Source organism: Hyperolius riggenbachi, chromosome 1, assembly GCF_040937935.1.
Source record: "Hyperolius riggenbachi isolate aHypRig1 chromosome 1, aHypRig1.pri, whole genome shotgun sequence".
Classification (NCBI taxonomy): domain Eukaryota; kingdom Metazoa; phylum Chordata; class Amphibia; order Anura; family Hyperoliidae; genus Hyperolius; species Hyperolius riggenbachi.
This window is the reverse complement of record NC_090646.1, coordinates 639,982,153-639,997,688: the sequence shown is the minus strand read 5'-3', so window position 1 is coordinate 639,997,688 and position 15,536 is coordinate 639,982,153. Positions and strand designations below refer to the sequence as shown.

Genomic DNA, 15,536 nt, shown 5'->3' with positions numbered 1-15,536 from the left:
TATATATATATATATATATATATACATAAATATATATATAGATAGTGTAGGGGTAGTACAGTATATAGGAGTGGGTGTAGAGAGGAGTGTATATAGTGTAGTGTAGAGAGGAGTGTATATATAGTGTGTATATATAGTGTAGTGTAGAGAGGAGTGTGTATATATATATATATATATATATATATATATATATATATATATATATATATATATACTGTATATATAGTGCAGTGCAGAGAGGAGTGTATATATACTGTATATATAGTGTAGTGTAGAGAGGAGTGTATATATACTGTATATATAGTGTAGTGTAGAGAGGAGTGTATATATACTGTATATATAGTGTAGTGTAGAGAGGAGTGTATATATATACTGTATATATAGTGTAGTGTAGAGAGGAGTGTATATATACTGTATATATAGTGTAGTGTAGAGAGGAGTGTATATATAGTGTAGTATATACAGCACTGTATATATATTTCTGTGGAAAGTGACTGCATATAGGGGCCGTACCCATATACAGTTTGTGTATATACTGCCATTTCGTAAAAAAGGCAGAAATGACGAAGAGGGTGTACTCTCTTCAGCAGGCGTATGAACTTATGTGCCTGTCTGGTGAAAGCAGCGAGGAGGTGGACAACTCTGACTCGGAGTTTGAGCCAGTCGTTGACAGCGACACCATATCCGCTGATTCAGAAATTGAGGATCAGTCCTCTCCCCAACCAAACAGCAGCGGGAGGCAGAGAGAGACTGTCGTGATAGCCACCCAGACAAACAGCGGAGAGAGCAGAGTACCCCCTGCAAAACGCCGGCGCCGCCACTCATTCATACCAGAGGACATGGCGAGTCCTGTGTGGTCACCCGCCAATTTGGAAGCAGTCGAGCAACCACCATTTACCGCCCAGGCAGGAATATCCATAGACACCACAAATTTCTCCCCAATGGATTTCTTTCAGCTGATAATATCGGATGAGCTCTTGGGGATGATTGTGGAGCAAACAAATCTGTATGCTCAGCAGCACATCGCTGCTCACCCAGGGTCCAGTTATGCAAAGCCCGGTCACTGGAAGCCCACTACAATCCCCGAATTTAGAAAATTTTTAGGGCTTTTCCTGAATATGGGCATCACCATAAAACATCATTATAAAGACTACTGGAGCAAGGTATCCATCCATCACATGGGCATTTTCTCCAGCACTATGTCCAGAACACGTTTTCTGACAATATTGCGTTTCCTGCATTTTAATGATAACGCTCAGTGTGCATCCAGTACCAGCCCAAATTTTGATCGGCTTTATAAAATCCGTCCCCTTATCAATTATTTTTCCCAAAAATTTCCAGAGCTATACACGCCTGAAAAAGATATTTCCATCGATGAATCCCTCATACATTTCACCGGACGTCTGGCCATAAAGCAGTACATACCCTCTAAACGCACGAGGTATGGTGTCAAAATGTACAAGCTTTGTGAAAGCACCAGTGGCTATACCTGGTCATTCAGGATTTATGAGGGGAAGGACAGCCAATTAGAGCCCCCTGGTTGTCCAGATTACATCGGCACAAATGGGAAAGTGGTGTGGGACTTAATTACCCCATTGCTAAATAATGGCTATAATCTCTACCTGGACAACTTCTACACGAGTATACCCCTTTTTAAACATCTGTTCAGCCAGAAAACCCCCGCTTGTGGTACAATGAGATCGAACCGTAAAGGCTTCCCACAGACGCTAGTCAACAAGCGCCTTGAAAGAGGAGAGTCACAATATCTTCGCAGCAATGAAATGCTGGCGGCGAAGTATAAGGACAAAAGGGATGTGTACATGCTTTCTACAATACATCCAGCAGCAAACGCACTGACCAGGAGAGATGGTGTACAGAAGCCATTATGTATCCACGAGTACAACCAGTACATGGGAGGTGTGGACTTCAACGACCGTCTTGTACAGTCACACCTGGCCTTGCGCAAGTCAAAGTACTGGTATAAAAAGGTTGCAATTTATTTAATTCAAGTGGGCATCGTTAATTCTTGGATACTCCACAAAAAGTCCACAAACAGTGGTACCTATAAGTCTTTCCTCGAGACCATAGTTATCGAACTGCTGGAACCATCAGATGAAGGCCCAAGTACAAGATGTGATGCAGTTGCCAGACTTTCTGGGAAACATTACCCAGTAAAAATTCCACCAACCGCCTGCAAAGAATATCCACAGAAAAGATGCAGGGTTTGCTCTAAGCAGAAAAGGAGAGTACTCAGTCGATATCACTGTACAGATTGTCCTGAAAAACCTGGACTGTGTATGAAAGATTGTTTCCGGAAGTACCATTCCTCCATAAGATTTTAAATAGTTTCCCCTAAAATTCCACTAAATTTCACAAAATCAGCAGAGGTGTACCATTCCTCAACAATTTAATTTTTTCAACCCCCAAAATCCCAGCGTTTGCAAAATGCATTTTTTTTATTTAGAATGGTCAGTTCTTCAGCTTTTTCACGGACATACTTTGGAGTGTAGTAGAAATTCACCCCAAAAATGATTCAGTAACTCCTTCCGAATAAAACGATATCAGATATGTGGGGCTACATTGTTTTATAGTTAAAAGCAGTATCCAGAAAATGTTGTCTATAATTGAGCTTTCAGAGAGCATAAATCACATGCTTGTATTTTCCAGCATAAGCCGATCACAAAAAAGTTGGAGGTAAAAAGTCTGTCAAATTCCCGCCAAAATGACTTCATTCAGTAAACTAAACCCCCTGAGGTATCATTCGATGGGTGCATTGATCATTTTGGCTGCATAGATTATTGGTGAAATGTGTGACAACAAAATAAAAAATGCATTTCATTCCATCAAGTTTCACCAATAATCTATGCAGCCAAAATGATCAATGCACCCATCGAATGATACCTCAGGGGGTTTAGTTTACTGAATGAAGTCATTTTTGCGGGAATTTGACAGACTTTTTACCTCAGACTTTATTGTAAGCGGCTTATGCTGGAAAATACAAGCATGTGATTTATGCTCTCTGAAAGCTCAATTATAGACAACGTTTTCTGGATACTGCTTTTAACTATAAAACAATGTAGCCCCACATATCTGATATCGTTTTATTCGGAAGGAGTTGCTGAATCATTTCTGGGGTGAATTTCTACTACACTCCAAAGTATGTCCGTGAAAAAGCTAAAGAACTGACATATCTCAATAAAAAAAATGCATTTTTCATTTTGTTGTCATACATTCCATCAAATTTCACCAATATTCTATGCAGCCAAAATGATCAATGCACCCATCGAATGATACCTCAGGGGGTTTAGTTTACTGAATGAAGTCATTTTGGCGGGAATTTTACTATTTCAGTAGATTAGAGCTTCAAGAAAGTGATGTACACTAGCATTGTCACTTTTGTTCACTGAAAAGCTAAATTACACAGTTTTTCACAATCCCTACAATGTACCTAATATGTAAATATTTTGCATTTTTTTTCCATATATGCATAGGAAACACATGAAATAATAGATTTTAAAAAGATTTTATGTTTTAATGCAAGATATTTACACATCTTTGGTTGAACATTTCAGACAAGTACATTTTTTTAACACATTTTTTGTGCAATTTTCTCATTAAAAAACAATAAAACTCCAATATTCACATAATTAAGTGGTATAGAAAAAAAGCCCTATTTGTCCTGATAAAAACAATATCTCATTTGTTTGGATAGACTAAAAACTGAGTAAGATATTTAAACTCAAACAAAAGCATCTCAAAACTATGAAAAATGCTCTGGTCCTTAAGGGGGTTTTATGTGCTGGTCCTGAAAAGGTTAAAGGAACCCTAAGCTGTGAATAAAAACAAAATTTGAACTTACCTGGGGCTTCCTCCAGACCCCCATAGCCCGCAAGGTCCCATCATCTCTCCCGGCTCCATTAATCCGCAAGTTCAGCCTGATGTCAGCAGTGCGCACCCCCGCTGTGCGCTAAGAGTCATCGCGCTGGCCGGAGAAACTCCCCATAAAGGAAGTTCATACCGTAGTGCACTATTGGAGTTCATAACATCTCTGCACTCACATCATCATCCCTACTAACCTCTCGAACTTCGGGGATGCTGTGTGTGAAGGTCATGGAATGGGAGGGACCCCAAATACAACGAGAAGTAGGAAGAGTGTTAGTAGTACTCTTGCACCCCACTTTTTACTTTTAAGTTTCAGGTAGAGCTGGTGATTTTAGATGCATAAAATAAATACTAATGGAATGATTGTATACTGGCCCCATGGACTTAAAATTGAGATACTGCTTTATTTAAAAATATGCACAATTTTTTTTTTTTTGCAATTTAAAATTTACGTTAATGAATTTTCAAATTAGACTATAAGCTGAATTTGTACTTTATGTTGCACTACAGTCTTTCCCTGAAAATAGGACACTGCCTTATATTCATTTTTGCTCCAAAAGATGTGCTAGGGCTTATTTTCAGGGGATGTCTTATATTTCTATCAGGAAGTGTCTCTCAACAGAACATTTCCTGTTCCTTTGTACTGTGCTGTCCCTGTATTTGAAGGTATGCTACTGTACTGATCAGGCACCTGCCCTGTCATCTCTGCACACAGCTGGAGTGACAAGACCGGTGCACAATTGGCACTGCACTGTGGTGTCCCCACTTGCTGGCCCCTTGTGCAATGTACGGATTGGCTGATATCACAGCTGATAACCTTGTTGTGTGCTGGAATGACAGGACTGGTGCCCAATTGGCACTGTGTTAACGATTGTTGGCTGCCTGTTTTTCCTCGAACTTCCGCTAGGGATTATTTTTGGGGTAGGGCTTATATTTCAAGCATGCTCAAAATCCAACTAGGACTTATTTTCAGGGAAAGAGGGAAGTTTTCTGTATAGTCCAGGAACCTTCCTTTTCCTGCAGGAGTCATAAGCTGCACAGAAGCAGTAACCTATTCTCCACACTTCGACTCGAGCTCAGTGACTGGTCGCAAGTGTATCATGACAAGTGCGGAGAAGCTGAGCATTGCAATTACAGTACTAGAAGCTAGACAGTTAGGAATACCAAAAAATGAAGCGAAATATGTAGAGCTGAAGTGAAGGAATTGTACAACCACCCCCCCCCCCCCCAAATGGTTACAAAATGCACAGACACCTTCCTCACAAACTTTAAGGTTACTGTTAAAGGTGCACTGCGAGAGACCTGAACATACAGTCAATATCTACTCCATACAATGCGTGCCAACCACCCAGATTTCTGAAATACTTCCTTTCCACTCAAAGGGCAATAGTTGTCTCACCTATCGAAGGTTGAGGGCTACCACTCTGTGATCATCAGTTGTGCTACATCAGGGCAGAGCCCATCTATACAGCATTACAACTGCACCAAAAGTATTAGGGGCCGCTCAAACTTATTTGAATTTGCATGTGTTTTGCATGATGATGGTAGCAAAAAAACGTTTCTGTACCGCGTTAGCTAAACAAAAAGGTATTATTTTTAAAAATAGTGTTTGTTGCACATCTGATGTATTAAACTGCATTGCATTTTTTTTTTTAAGTACCCCTGAATCGGGGAAAAACCAATTGCTTGAAGCCCATGGTGGGGTAGATTACCTCTCCCAGTGTCCTGGGGCCGTATTGTTGTCCCTGGGGGTCACCCCCAGTGCTAGTCTACTTTAGGGGACCCAGCAGGAAACCTCATAGGGAAGAGATCTCCAATCACAGCACAGTTCTCCAATCACAGCACCCTCTTACAGCACAAAGCATGGTGTTTGGTCGTATAGTGTGTGTGTAGGTAACTACAACATTTTGGAAACCTAGCAGTTCCAGAGGCGTACGAGAGATATCGGCGCGGGAGACTCGGGCGCAGGATACAGCCGGTATATGGCTGATCCTGCTGCTGCACAAGTTCCCGGCCATGTTAAATACTATTCTCCCTCCAGGACGCCATGGATGGTGGGGGATGAAATAATTTGGCTTCCAGCAATTGCTGGAAACTGAATTATTGTGTTTTAAAAGTAACTTCAACTCTGTCTTCTGACGGCACCGATGTTACTCCCTGTGCACCCAAGTCTCCTGCGCTGGAGTCACTGTGTTCATTTCCAGAGGCCCCTGATGAGCTGTTATCAGCAAAACACGTAGGGCGGAGCTTGGGAGTGGTGCAGGACACGTAACGTGTGACGCATACACAATCCCATCGGAGCTGAGCGGCGTCACTGGATGTGATCCCTAGCGCGCGATTTTTACATGCAGCTGCGGCATACTAAGAGGCAGCGTCGGTGAGTGAGGCAGCCAGCCGGGAGCTAAGTCCCCTTACCAGCTTATGCCTGTACATAGATGCCACCTTTCCGATTGCTGTAATTTGGTTTTTAAATAGTTTTAAATAGAAGGAGTAATGCACTATTAGAGGCAGGTCCTCTTTCTTGCTTTTTCTCCCCCTCACTGGACTGCCTGGAGCATATAACAGACGGAAGAAGCAGGAGACATCACATAAGAGCCAGAGAGGCGACGGGGGGCCCACACCCCCGAATGCAAGACTTGGTCAATCTGACCGTTTGGATCTGGTGAGTCTGTACCCGCAAGGGGATTTATTACTGCTTTATATCATAGAAGAAGGGAGAACAGAGATTATCTGTTCCTTTGGGTTTCCAGAGGGTGCCATTCACGCAATCACAGTAGCTAAATTTCCCTATGAGGTTTTCTGCTCACCCCCTCTTCATACCTTACTTTCAATTCGTACTCATGCGGTTTGGAGCTTGCGCCTACATCAAGCTCCACCACTATGGGGACCTTCCTGGTTTTAGCATTTGATCTGAGGATGTTGTTGAATATAAGAACCACCACTTTCCCCCCCAGGACAAAGAAAAGCACCATGACACTAAGAGTTAATCTAGCCCACTGTGCTCTTTATTTTTTTTTTAGTGCCCTGTTCAGGAATACTTCAAACTTGCGTGACAGGTCTGCTATTTTTCGTGTGCAATTATTGTTTAATGCAAGTCAATGGCAGAAAAATCATGTTTTGTTCAAAAAGTTTATGCGATATTTAAGTTAAATACATTTTCACAAACATTAAACTTCATTGGTATGCACGGAAAAACTGCAACCTGGAATTATGCATACAAACAAGCATAAAAAAAAAATAAAAAATCACAAACCCACACATTAAAATCAAAGAAAAATACCAAAAAGTTTAGTGCACATTAGAAATTGCATGCAGAATTCATATTGATAAGTGCGAATGGCCCCTTAAAGCACACCTGAAGTGAGAGGAATATGGACTCCGACATATTTAAACAATGCGCATATTTAAACCATGCGCATATTTAACCACTTAAGAACCACAGGTTTACACAACCCCCAGTGCCCAGGCTATTTTTTTTTTTTTTTTTAACAAATAAGTGCTTTAACAATTTCGCTTTTTGTATCCAGTAAGTCTTTTTGATGTCGGTAGTGGTGTCACGAGTGAGGGCACGTTTCACACTTGCACGGGTCGTGTTATAGAAGTGCATTGTAAAGGCAGAATCACGCGATGTGTAGTTGGTTTTTCTCCCTAGGCTATACTGATTGCAAGTGAGAGCGCAGTGGAACTTTTGCTACTTGTTTCCAGTGTCAGGATATTTCCACAGCGAACTCACAGGACTAATTTGTAGTAAAGACTCTGGTGACGGTCTATATTTTCTTGCAAAAAGTGGCGCAGCCTGTGATATTACAATTTCCACTCCATAGGTATCTTTTTTTATTTTAAAAAGAGAACCTGAGGTGGGCAGATGGGACACATAGGTCTGTTCTCTGCCTCCTAACATACCTGTGTCCCCCCACCACTGCTCTCTGCCCCTCCCACCACCATACTATAGCCCCTTGAGATTAGCAACAATATTTTTCACCGTCTCAGGTAAATATAGGGAGAGGGATTCCCTGTGCAAAATGCCCGCCAGGGGCGTTCCTGCAGGGTTTCCAGAGCTGCCATTGGGCAGCGCTCTCTCCCTGGCCGCACCCCCTTCCACTCCCCGCACGCTGGACGAGAGAATTAACATTTCATTTCAGTTAGCCTACTTTTTTTATGTTTTGTGCCCACCTCGGGTTTTCTTTAAACTCGCTTCAGATTTGCTTTAAAAAGGAAATTAATATGCCAGCTTCCCTATCCCTCTCACTTGAGGTTCTCTTTAATAAACTCCCTTCAAGTATTCAGCCAATGGTGGTCTCCAGCACTGGAAAGGAACACAGACAACCAGACAAATCCTTCCTAAGAATAAAACAAAACAAAAAAAACAAAACCCCACAAAAACAAATTTCTTATGAGTTTTTCCCAGAGTGAGAGACGCTCTTGGACTCCAGATTTGTCTGGATGTCACAGAGAAATTGGACACCATCAAATTCTTCTGACACAAAGTCATTTGGCAAAATTAGTCATTTATTTACAAATGCACACAGCCAGGTTCAAATAAAATCACTATTAGGAAACTCTGCTTAACAAAAAGCAATGATTTATTGGTATTTTTTTCTGAAGGAAACAATAACCATCTTGAAAATAGCACTTGTTTTGTGGAGTTCCGTGACTCTGGCTCAGTGGCTCTCTCCTTTCTTTCCTACAACCTGGAAAACAAGGGGAAAAAAAAAAAAAAAAAAGGGCTGAAATTACTGAACCACTCAACTACTGAAACCTGTTCATTACTGGCAGGAAATAAGACATTCAGAGGGTTTAACCAGTTACTGGATTCTTTGCCTCAGGGGCGTAGATATACGTACTCCGCTACGATAACCCACTGAGTGTGTTCTCCTCCCCACCAGTTTCTACACTGATCGGTGAATGGGAACAGGTGTTCCCAAAGCCGATCAAAGTGCCTGTAATCAATGATCACTGGCATCAGTGAGATGCCTGTGGTCATTAAACTGAAAGTAAAAAACACATTACTTCCTGTGTACTGTTCACAGTACACAGGTATAAAGTGGGGCAACATCTAGTTACCAAATAGTAAAAATACATTTACACACATTAAATAAAAATACATAAAAAAACCCTTTATTTCCAAATGAAATTTCACCATGCATTGTTCTGGGGACATAATTAAAACGTAATAGCCAGGACAACTAGTCAAATAAAATGTGTTTCCATTTGTTTTTCTTATTTTTCCGTTAAAATGCATTTAGAATAATAATTTAGGGTAAAAACAAAAAACAAAACAAGGTGTAGATCATTTTGGTATATTAAGTAGTGATACAGTTATTGGCCAATGAATGGGAGGAGAGCTGAAAGGTGAAAATTGCTCTGGTCCATAAGGGGAAAACCTGTAATGGTCAAGTGGTTATAAGGAACTTAAGATAGACATATGGAGGCTGCCATATTGATTTCCTTTTAACCAGTTCGGCCTATGTGGACAAGCTTCCTCGTCCAGATAGGCACTGCTGCTGCCGCCGGGTGGTGCGCGCGATCGGGCGCACCCCCGCGTGCGCTCCTGCTGCTAGCCCCCCGATCAGTGAATGGGAATATAATTCCCATTCACCGATCTACCATCCCCGCAGAAATACCAACGCTTTCTCTCCAGAGAGTGCGGTATTTCTGCCCCCAGGAAACATCTCGCCAGCATTTTAGTTCCTGGATGCGAGATCGTTCGCATCCAGGACTTTCACTGTGGCCATCTTGTGGCCAAATAGTAAACTGCACCAACATACAATATTAATAAAAAAAAAAAAATATATATAATTTTACATTTAAAATTAGCAGTTTCCCTCCCAAACCAAAAATTACCCACATACACTTTTTTTTATTAAAAAATAAAATAAAAAATACAATTAAAAAAAACCCAAAAACAACATAAATAGTTACCCAAGGGTCTGAACTTTTTAAATATGCATGCCAAGAGAATATGTTATTATAGGATTTAAAATTATAAGCTTATAAATAGTGATGGGCGCAAATTGAAAAAATGCACCTTTATTTCTAAATGAAATATCGGCACCATAAATTGTGATAGGGACATTGTTTAAACGGTGTAATAACTGGGACAGATGGGCAAATAAAAATACATGAGTTTTAATTACGGTAGCGTATATTAATTTCAAACTATAATGGCCAAAACCTGAGAAATAATACATTTTTTTCATTTCTTTCTTAATCTTCCTGTTAAAATTGATTTAGAAAAAAATAATTCTTAGCAAAATGTACTACCCAAAGAAAGCCTAATTAGTGGCGGAAAAAACAAGATATAGATCAATTCATTGTGATAAGTAGCAATAAAGTTATAGGCGAATGAATGGGAGGTGAACGTTGCTCAGATGCATGAGATTTTCGGACTGCGGTGCTGAACCGGATAAACAATACCAGTTGCCTGGCAGTCCTGCTGATATTTCTAGTCAGCAGTGTCTGAATCACACCTGAAACAAGCTTGCAGCTAATCTTTTCAGCATTTTTTGTTCAGGGTCCATAGCTAAAAGTATTAGAAGCAGATGTTCAGTAGGACAGCCAGTCAATGTGCATAGTTTAACCACTTCACCTCGAAGGGTTTTTTTTTTCCCCGCCACCAATTAGGCTTTCTTTGGGGTGTACTTTTTGCTAAGAATTATTTTATTCTAACTGCGTTTTAACAGGAATAAGAAATAAAAAAAAAATTCTCAGTTTTTGGCCATTATAGTTTGAAGATAATACATGCTACCATTATTAAAACCCACACATTTTATTTGCCCATTTGACCCAGTTATTGCAACATTTAACATTTTTCCCTAGTATAATGTATGGCGCCAATATTTTATTTGGAAATAAAGGTGCATTTTCTCAGTTTTGCTTCCATCCCTAATTACAGTATGTAGAAGCTTTCCAGAGGCGCCAATAGAATAAAAGTCACTTAAACGAGCTTAAAACCGATGGGGCAGTGGTGGGCCTATCCCATCCATGCGGACAAAGCAAACAAAGGAAGGACTGTGGCATCAACAGTCAAACAACAATTTATTTATACTCCACAGTAAAAATAGGCAACGCGTTTCACGGGCTCAATCCCGCTTCATCAGGCCAATGAAAAAGGAGCATACAGCTTAACAGCATCAAAACCACACAGAGGCGCTCAGTGTGGTTTTGATGCTGTTAAGCTGTATGCTCCTTTTTCATTGGCTTGATGAAGCGGGATTGAGCCCGTGAAACGCGTTGCCTATTTTTACTGTGGAGTATAAATAAATTGTTGTTTGACTGTTGATGCCACAGTCCTTCCTTTGTTTGCTTTGTCCGCATGGATGGGATAGGCCCACCACTGCCCCATCGGTTTTAAGCTCGTTTAAGTGACTTTTATTCTATTGGCGCCTCTGGAAAGCTTCTACATATTGCTAAGTCCACCCTTGGTGGAGGGTTGTACCCATCTTCTTCCCATCTACAGAGAGCGACTTTTAATCCTGAGTGGGGTCAGGTTAATCTCCCCACCTGCCTTCACAGTGGTTGCCTAATGGTAACCCTGGTTTGTGAGTATTAAATTGTTATATTACTCATTATTAATTATCATCTATACAATATCACACTATTGGGCTCTTGGTGTCCCCCCTCCCTTTATCCCTAATTACAGGCTCATAATTTATAAAGTAACAGTAATATATCCTCTTTACATACATATTAAAAAAAATTCAGTCCCTAAGGTATCTATTTTTTTTTATTTATAATCTTTTTTTCCCCAAAAATGGTTTGTGGGGTAGCTAATGGAGAGTGTCAGAGGTCAGAGGTTTATTTTAAATGTAAAAATAAGGCAAAATTATGTTATGGAGTGTTCGAGATATCAAATGCTGAAAATATACTCACAAGGATGGGTTGCTGTAAGAGGCAACCACTCGTCTGAGCCTGTGGGGAAAACCCGTCCCCACTCAGTCTTTCTCCAGGAAGTACTGGTCGCTGCTCCTAAAAAATTCTCTTCGCAAAAATGCGAAGCGGGACCCCACACCGTAGGGTATTAACCTATTTTGGTTCCTGGGCGTAGAAACAATGTCCAGGCACCATGTGCGCTCCCGCGGCCGATCGCGCGCGTGCACGCGCACTCCAGGCCGCGGATCGTTAGCCTAGGAATCAGTGAATCGGGCCATGGTGCCCGATCGCCGATTCCTCTCCCCCGCAGAAAAAGCGACAGCTTCTCTCGGAAGCTTCGCTTTTTCTGGCTGTTGCGTCCCCCATGCGTCTCTCTAAGTGTATGTTACGCTTAGAGTGACGTCATGTAAACAAACTCATGGCCGCCATAATAACCGGGACATATGGGCAAATACAATACGTGAGTTTTAATTATGGAGGCATGTATTATTTTATAACTATAATGGCTGAAAACTGAGAAATAATGCATTTCTTCCGTTTTTTTCGTATTCTTCCGGTTAAAATGCATTTACAGTAAAGTGGCTGTTAAGTGTACCCCCCAAAGAAAGCCTAATTGGTGGTGGAAAAAAACAAGATATAGATCAGTTCATTGTGATAAGTAGTGATAAAGTTATAGGCTAATGAATGGGAGGTGAACATTGCTCAAGTGAAAACGACGGAACGCGAATGGGTTAAACATATATTAAACTGATGCAAGAGGCGCCCAAAAAGGTTGTTTGATCGGTAAATTTGTATTAAAAAAATAACTCAAATGAGTTTGTTTTGGTAAAAAGTACAATTTCCAATTTATTTAGAACTAAAACATATAGTGCACAGTGACAACGCGTTTCTTGGCATAAGCAGCTTCCTCAGGTCAAGTACAAGCCAGCCCGATAGGGGAAGGAATCCCGATCGGGCGCTTCAGGATTCCTTCCCCTATCGGGCTGGCACGTACTTGACCTGAGGAAGCGACTTACGCCGAGAAACGCGTTGTCACTGTGCACTATATGTTTTAGTTCTAAATAAATTGGAATTTCACATGGGGACTTAGATCAATGAATTGGAACTGTGTTCTGAAAGGGATATGGAGACTGCCATATTTATTTCCCTTGAAACAATGCAGATTGCCTGGCAGGCCTGCTGATCCCCTGCCTCAAATACAGTCTTTCCCCGAATATAAGACACTGTCATATTCTTTTTGGGGAGGAAATTAGTGCTAGGGCTTATTTTCGGGGGTTGGAGGGGCTAGACCAGGGGTCGGCAACCCGCGGCTCCGGAGCCGCAAGCGGCTCTTTTTCACTTTTGCCGCGGCTCCTAGACCGCGGCTCAGTCGCGGCTCCGGTGCTGCAGGGCTGCCCATTCTGACACTACACCGGTAGTGAGTGTCAGTGGCTGCGGCGCACTTGTTACATGTGCGCGTGTGACGTGTGCTGCCAGCTGGCCGGCAGCCTATCAGAGAGGCCGCCGGACCAGTGCAGGGCTTCGGGCGGCCATTTTCCCGTAGCCCTGCAGTGTAGTGCAGGCAGGACGTGACGTCGGGAAGGAAGGAAGAGGAGCCGAGGGAGTTGCGCGCCACAAGGAGGTCGGGACCGGAGGAGATCGTGACAGGAGTACTTCTGACTAGGTGAGTAAATGGGTTTTTCTTTTCAGATCTGCTGAAGGATTTGTGCATATTGGGGTCCATATCTGCTAACGATTTGTGCATATTGGGGTCATATCTGCATATTGGGGTCATATCTGCTAACGATTTGTGCATATTGGGGTCATATCTGCAAATTGGGGTCATATCTGCTAACGATTTGTGCATATTGGGGTCATAGCTGCTAACGATTTGTGCATATTGGGGTCATATCTGCTAACGATTTGTGCGTATTGGGGACATATCTGCTAACGATTTGTGCGTATTGGGGACATATCTGCTAACGATTTGTGCGTATTGGGGACATATCTGCTAACGATTTGTGCGTATTGGGGACATATCTGCTAACGATTTGTGCGTATTGGGGACATATCTGCTAACGATTTGTGCGTATTGGGGACATATCTGCTAACGATTTGTGCGTATTGGGGTCATATCTGCAAATTGGGGTCATATCTGCTAACGATTTGTGCATATTGGGGTCATATCTAACGATTTGTGCATATTGGGGACATATCTGCTAACGATTTGTGCGTATTGGGGACATATCTGCTAACGATTTGTGCGTATTGGGGACATATCTGCTAACGATTTGTGCGTATTGGGGACATATCTGCTAACGATTTGTGCGTATTGGGGTCATAGCTGCTAACGATTTGTGCATATTGGGGTCATATCTGCTAACGATTTGTGCGTATTGGGGACATATCTGCTAACGATTTGTGCGTATTGGGGACATATCTGCTAACGATTTGTGCGTATTGGGGACATATCTGCTAACGATTTGTGCGTATTGGGGACATATCTGCTAACGATTTGTGCGTATTGGGGACATATCTGCTAACGATTTGTGCATATTGGGGACATATCTGCTAACGATTTGTGCATATTGGGGACATATCTGCTAACGATTTGTGCATATTGGGGACATATCTGCTAACGATTTGTGCGTATTGGGGACATATCTGCTAACGATTTGTGCATATTGGGGACATATCTGCATATTGGGGACATATCTGCTAACGATTTGTGCGTATTGGGGACATATCTGCTAACGATTTGTGCATATTGGGGACATATCTGCTAACGATTTGTGCATATTGGGGTCACATCTGCATATTGGGGACATATCTGCTAACGATTTGTGCATATTGGGGACATATCTGCTAACGATTTGTGCATATTGGGGCCATATCTGCTAACGATTTGTGCGTATTGGGGACATATCTGCTAACGATTTGTGCGTATTGGGGACATATCTGCTAACGATTTGTGCGTATTGGGGTCATATCTGCAAATTGGGGTCATATCTGCTAACGATTTGTGCATATTGGGGTCATATCTAACGATTTGTGCATATTGGGGACATATCTGCTAACGATTTGTGCGTATTGGGGACATATCTGCATATTGGGGACATATCTGCTAACGATTTGTGCATATTGGGGACATATCTGCTAACGATTTGTGCATGTTGGGGACATATCTGCTAACGATTTGTGCATATTGGGGACATATCTGCTAACGATTTGTGCATATTGGGGACATATCTGCTAACGATTTGTGCATATTGGGGACATATCTGCTAACGATTTGTGCATATTGGGGACATATCTGCTAACGATTTGTGCGTATTGGGGACATATCTGCTAACGATTTGTGCGTATTGGGGTCATATCTGCAAATTGGGGTCATATCTGCTAACGATTTGTGCATATTGGGGTCATATCTAACGATTTGTGCATATTGGGGACATATCTGATAACGATTTGTGCGTATTGGGGACATATCTGCTAACGATTTGTGCATATTGGGGACACATCTGCATATTGGGGACATATCTGCTAACGATTTGTGCGTATTGGGGTCATATCTGCATATTGGGGACATATCTGCTAACGATTTGTGCATATTGGGGACATATCTGCTAACGATTTGTGCATATTGGGGCCATATCTGCTAACGATTTGTGCGTATTGGGGTCATATCTGCTAACGATTTGTGCATATTGGGGACATATCTGCTAACGATTTGTGCATATTGGGGACATATCTGCTAACGATTTGTGCATATTGGGGACATATCTGCTAACGATTTGTGCATA

General features: G+C 41.7%; 2 protein-coding genes across 2 annotated transcripts in view; one reads left to right on the top strand and one right to left on the bottom strand.

The window, feature by feature from the left end:
* Positions 1–560: 560 nt before the first annotated feature.
* On the top strand, positions 561–2,342 carry LOC137543980 (piggyBac transposable element-derived protein 4-like). Its single transcript, XM_068265037.1, has one exon. It carries the CDS (start codon positions 561–563, stop codon positions 2,340–2,342), a length of 1,782 nt encoding a protein of 593 aa, XP_068121138.1.
* A 6,105-nt stretch (positions 2,343–8,447) lies between these two features.
* TXNL1 (thioredoxin like 1) overlaps positions 8,448–15,536 on the bottom strand; it is a 55,141-nt gene continuing 48,052 nt past the window's right edge. The window contains 1 exon segment of the mRNA XM_068251302.1: positions 8,448–8,573. Within this exon segment, the coding sequence (XP_068107403.1) occupies positions 8,544–8,573 (30 nt within the window). The 3' untranslated portion in view covers positions 8,448–8,543.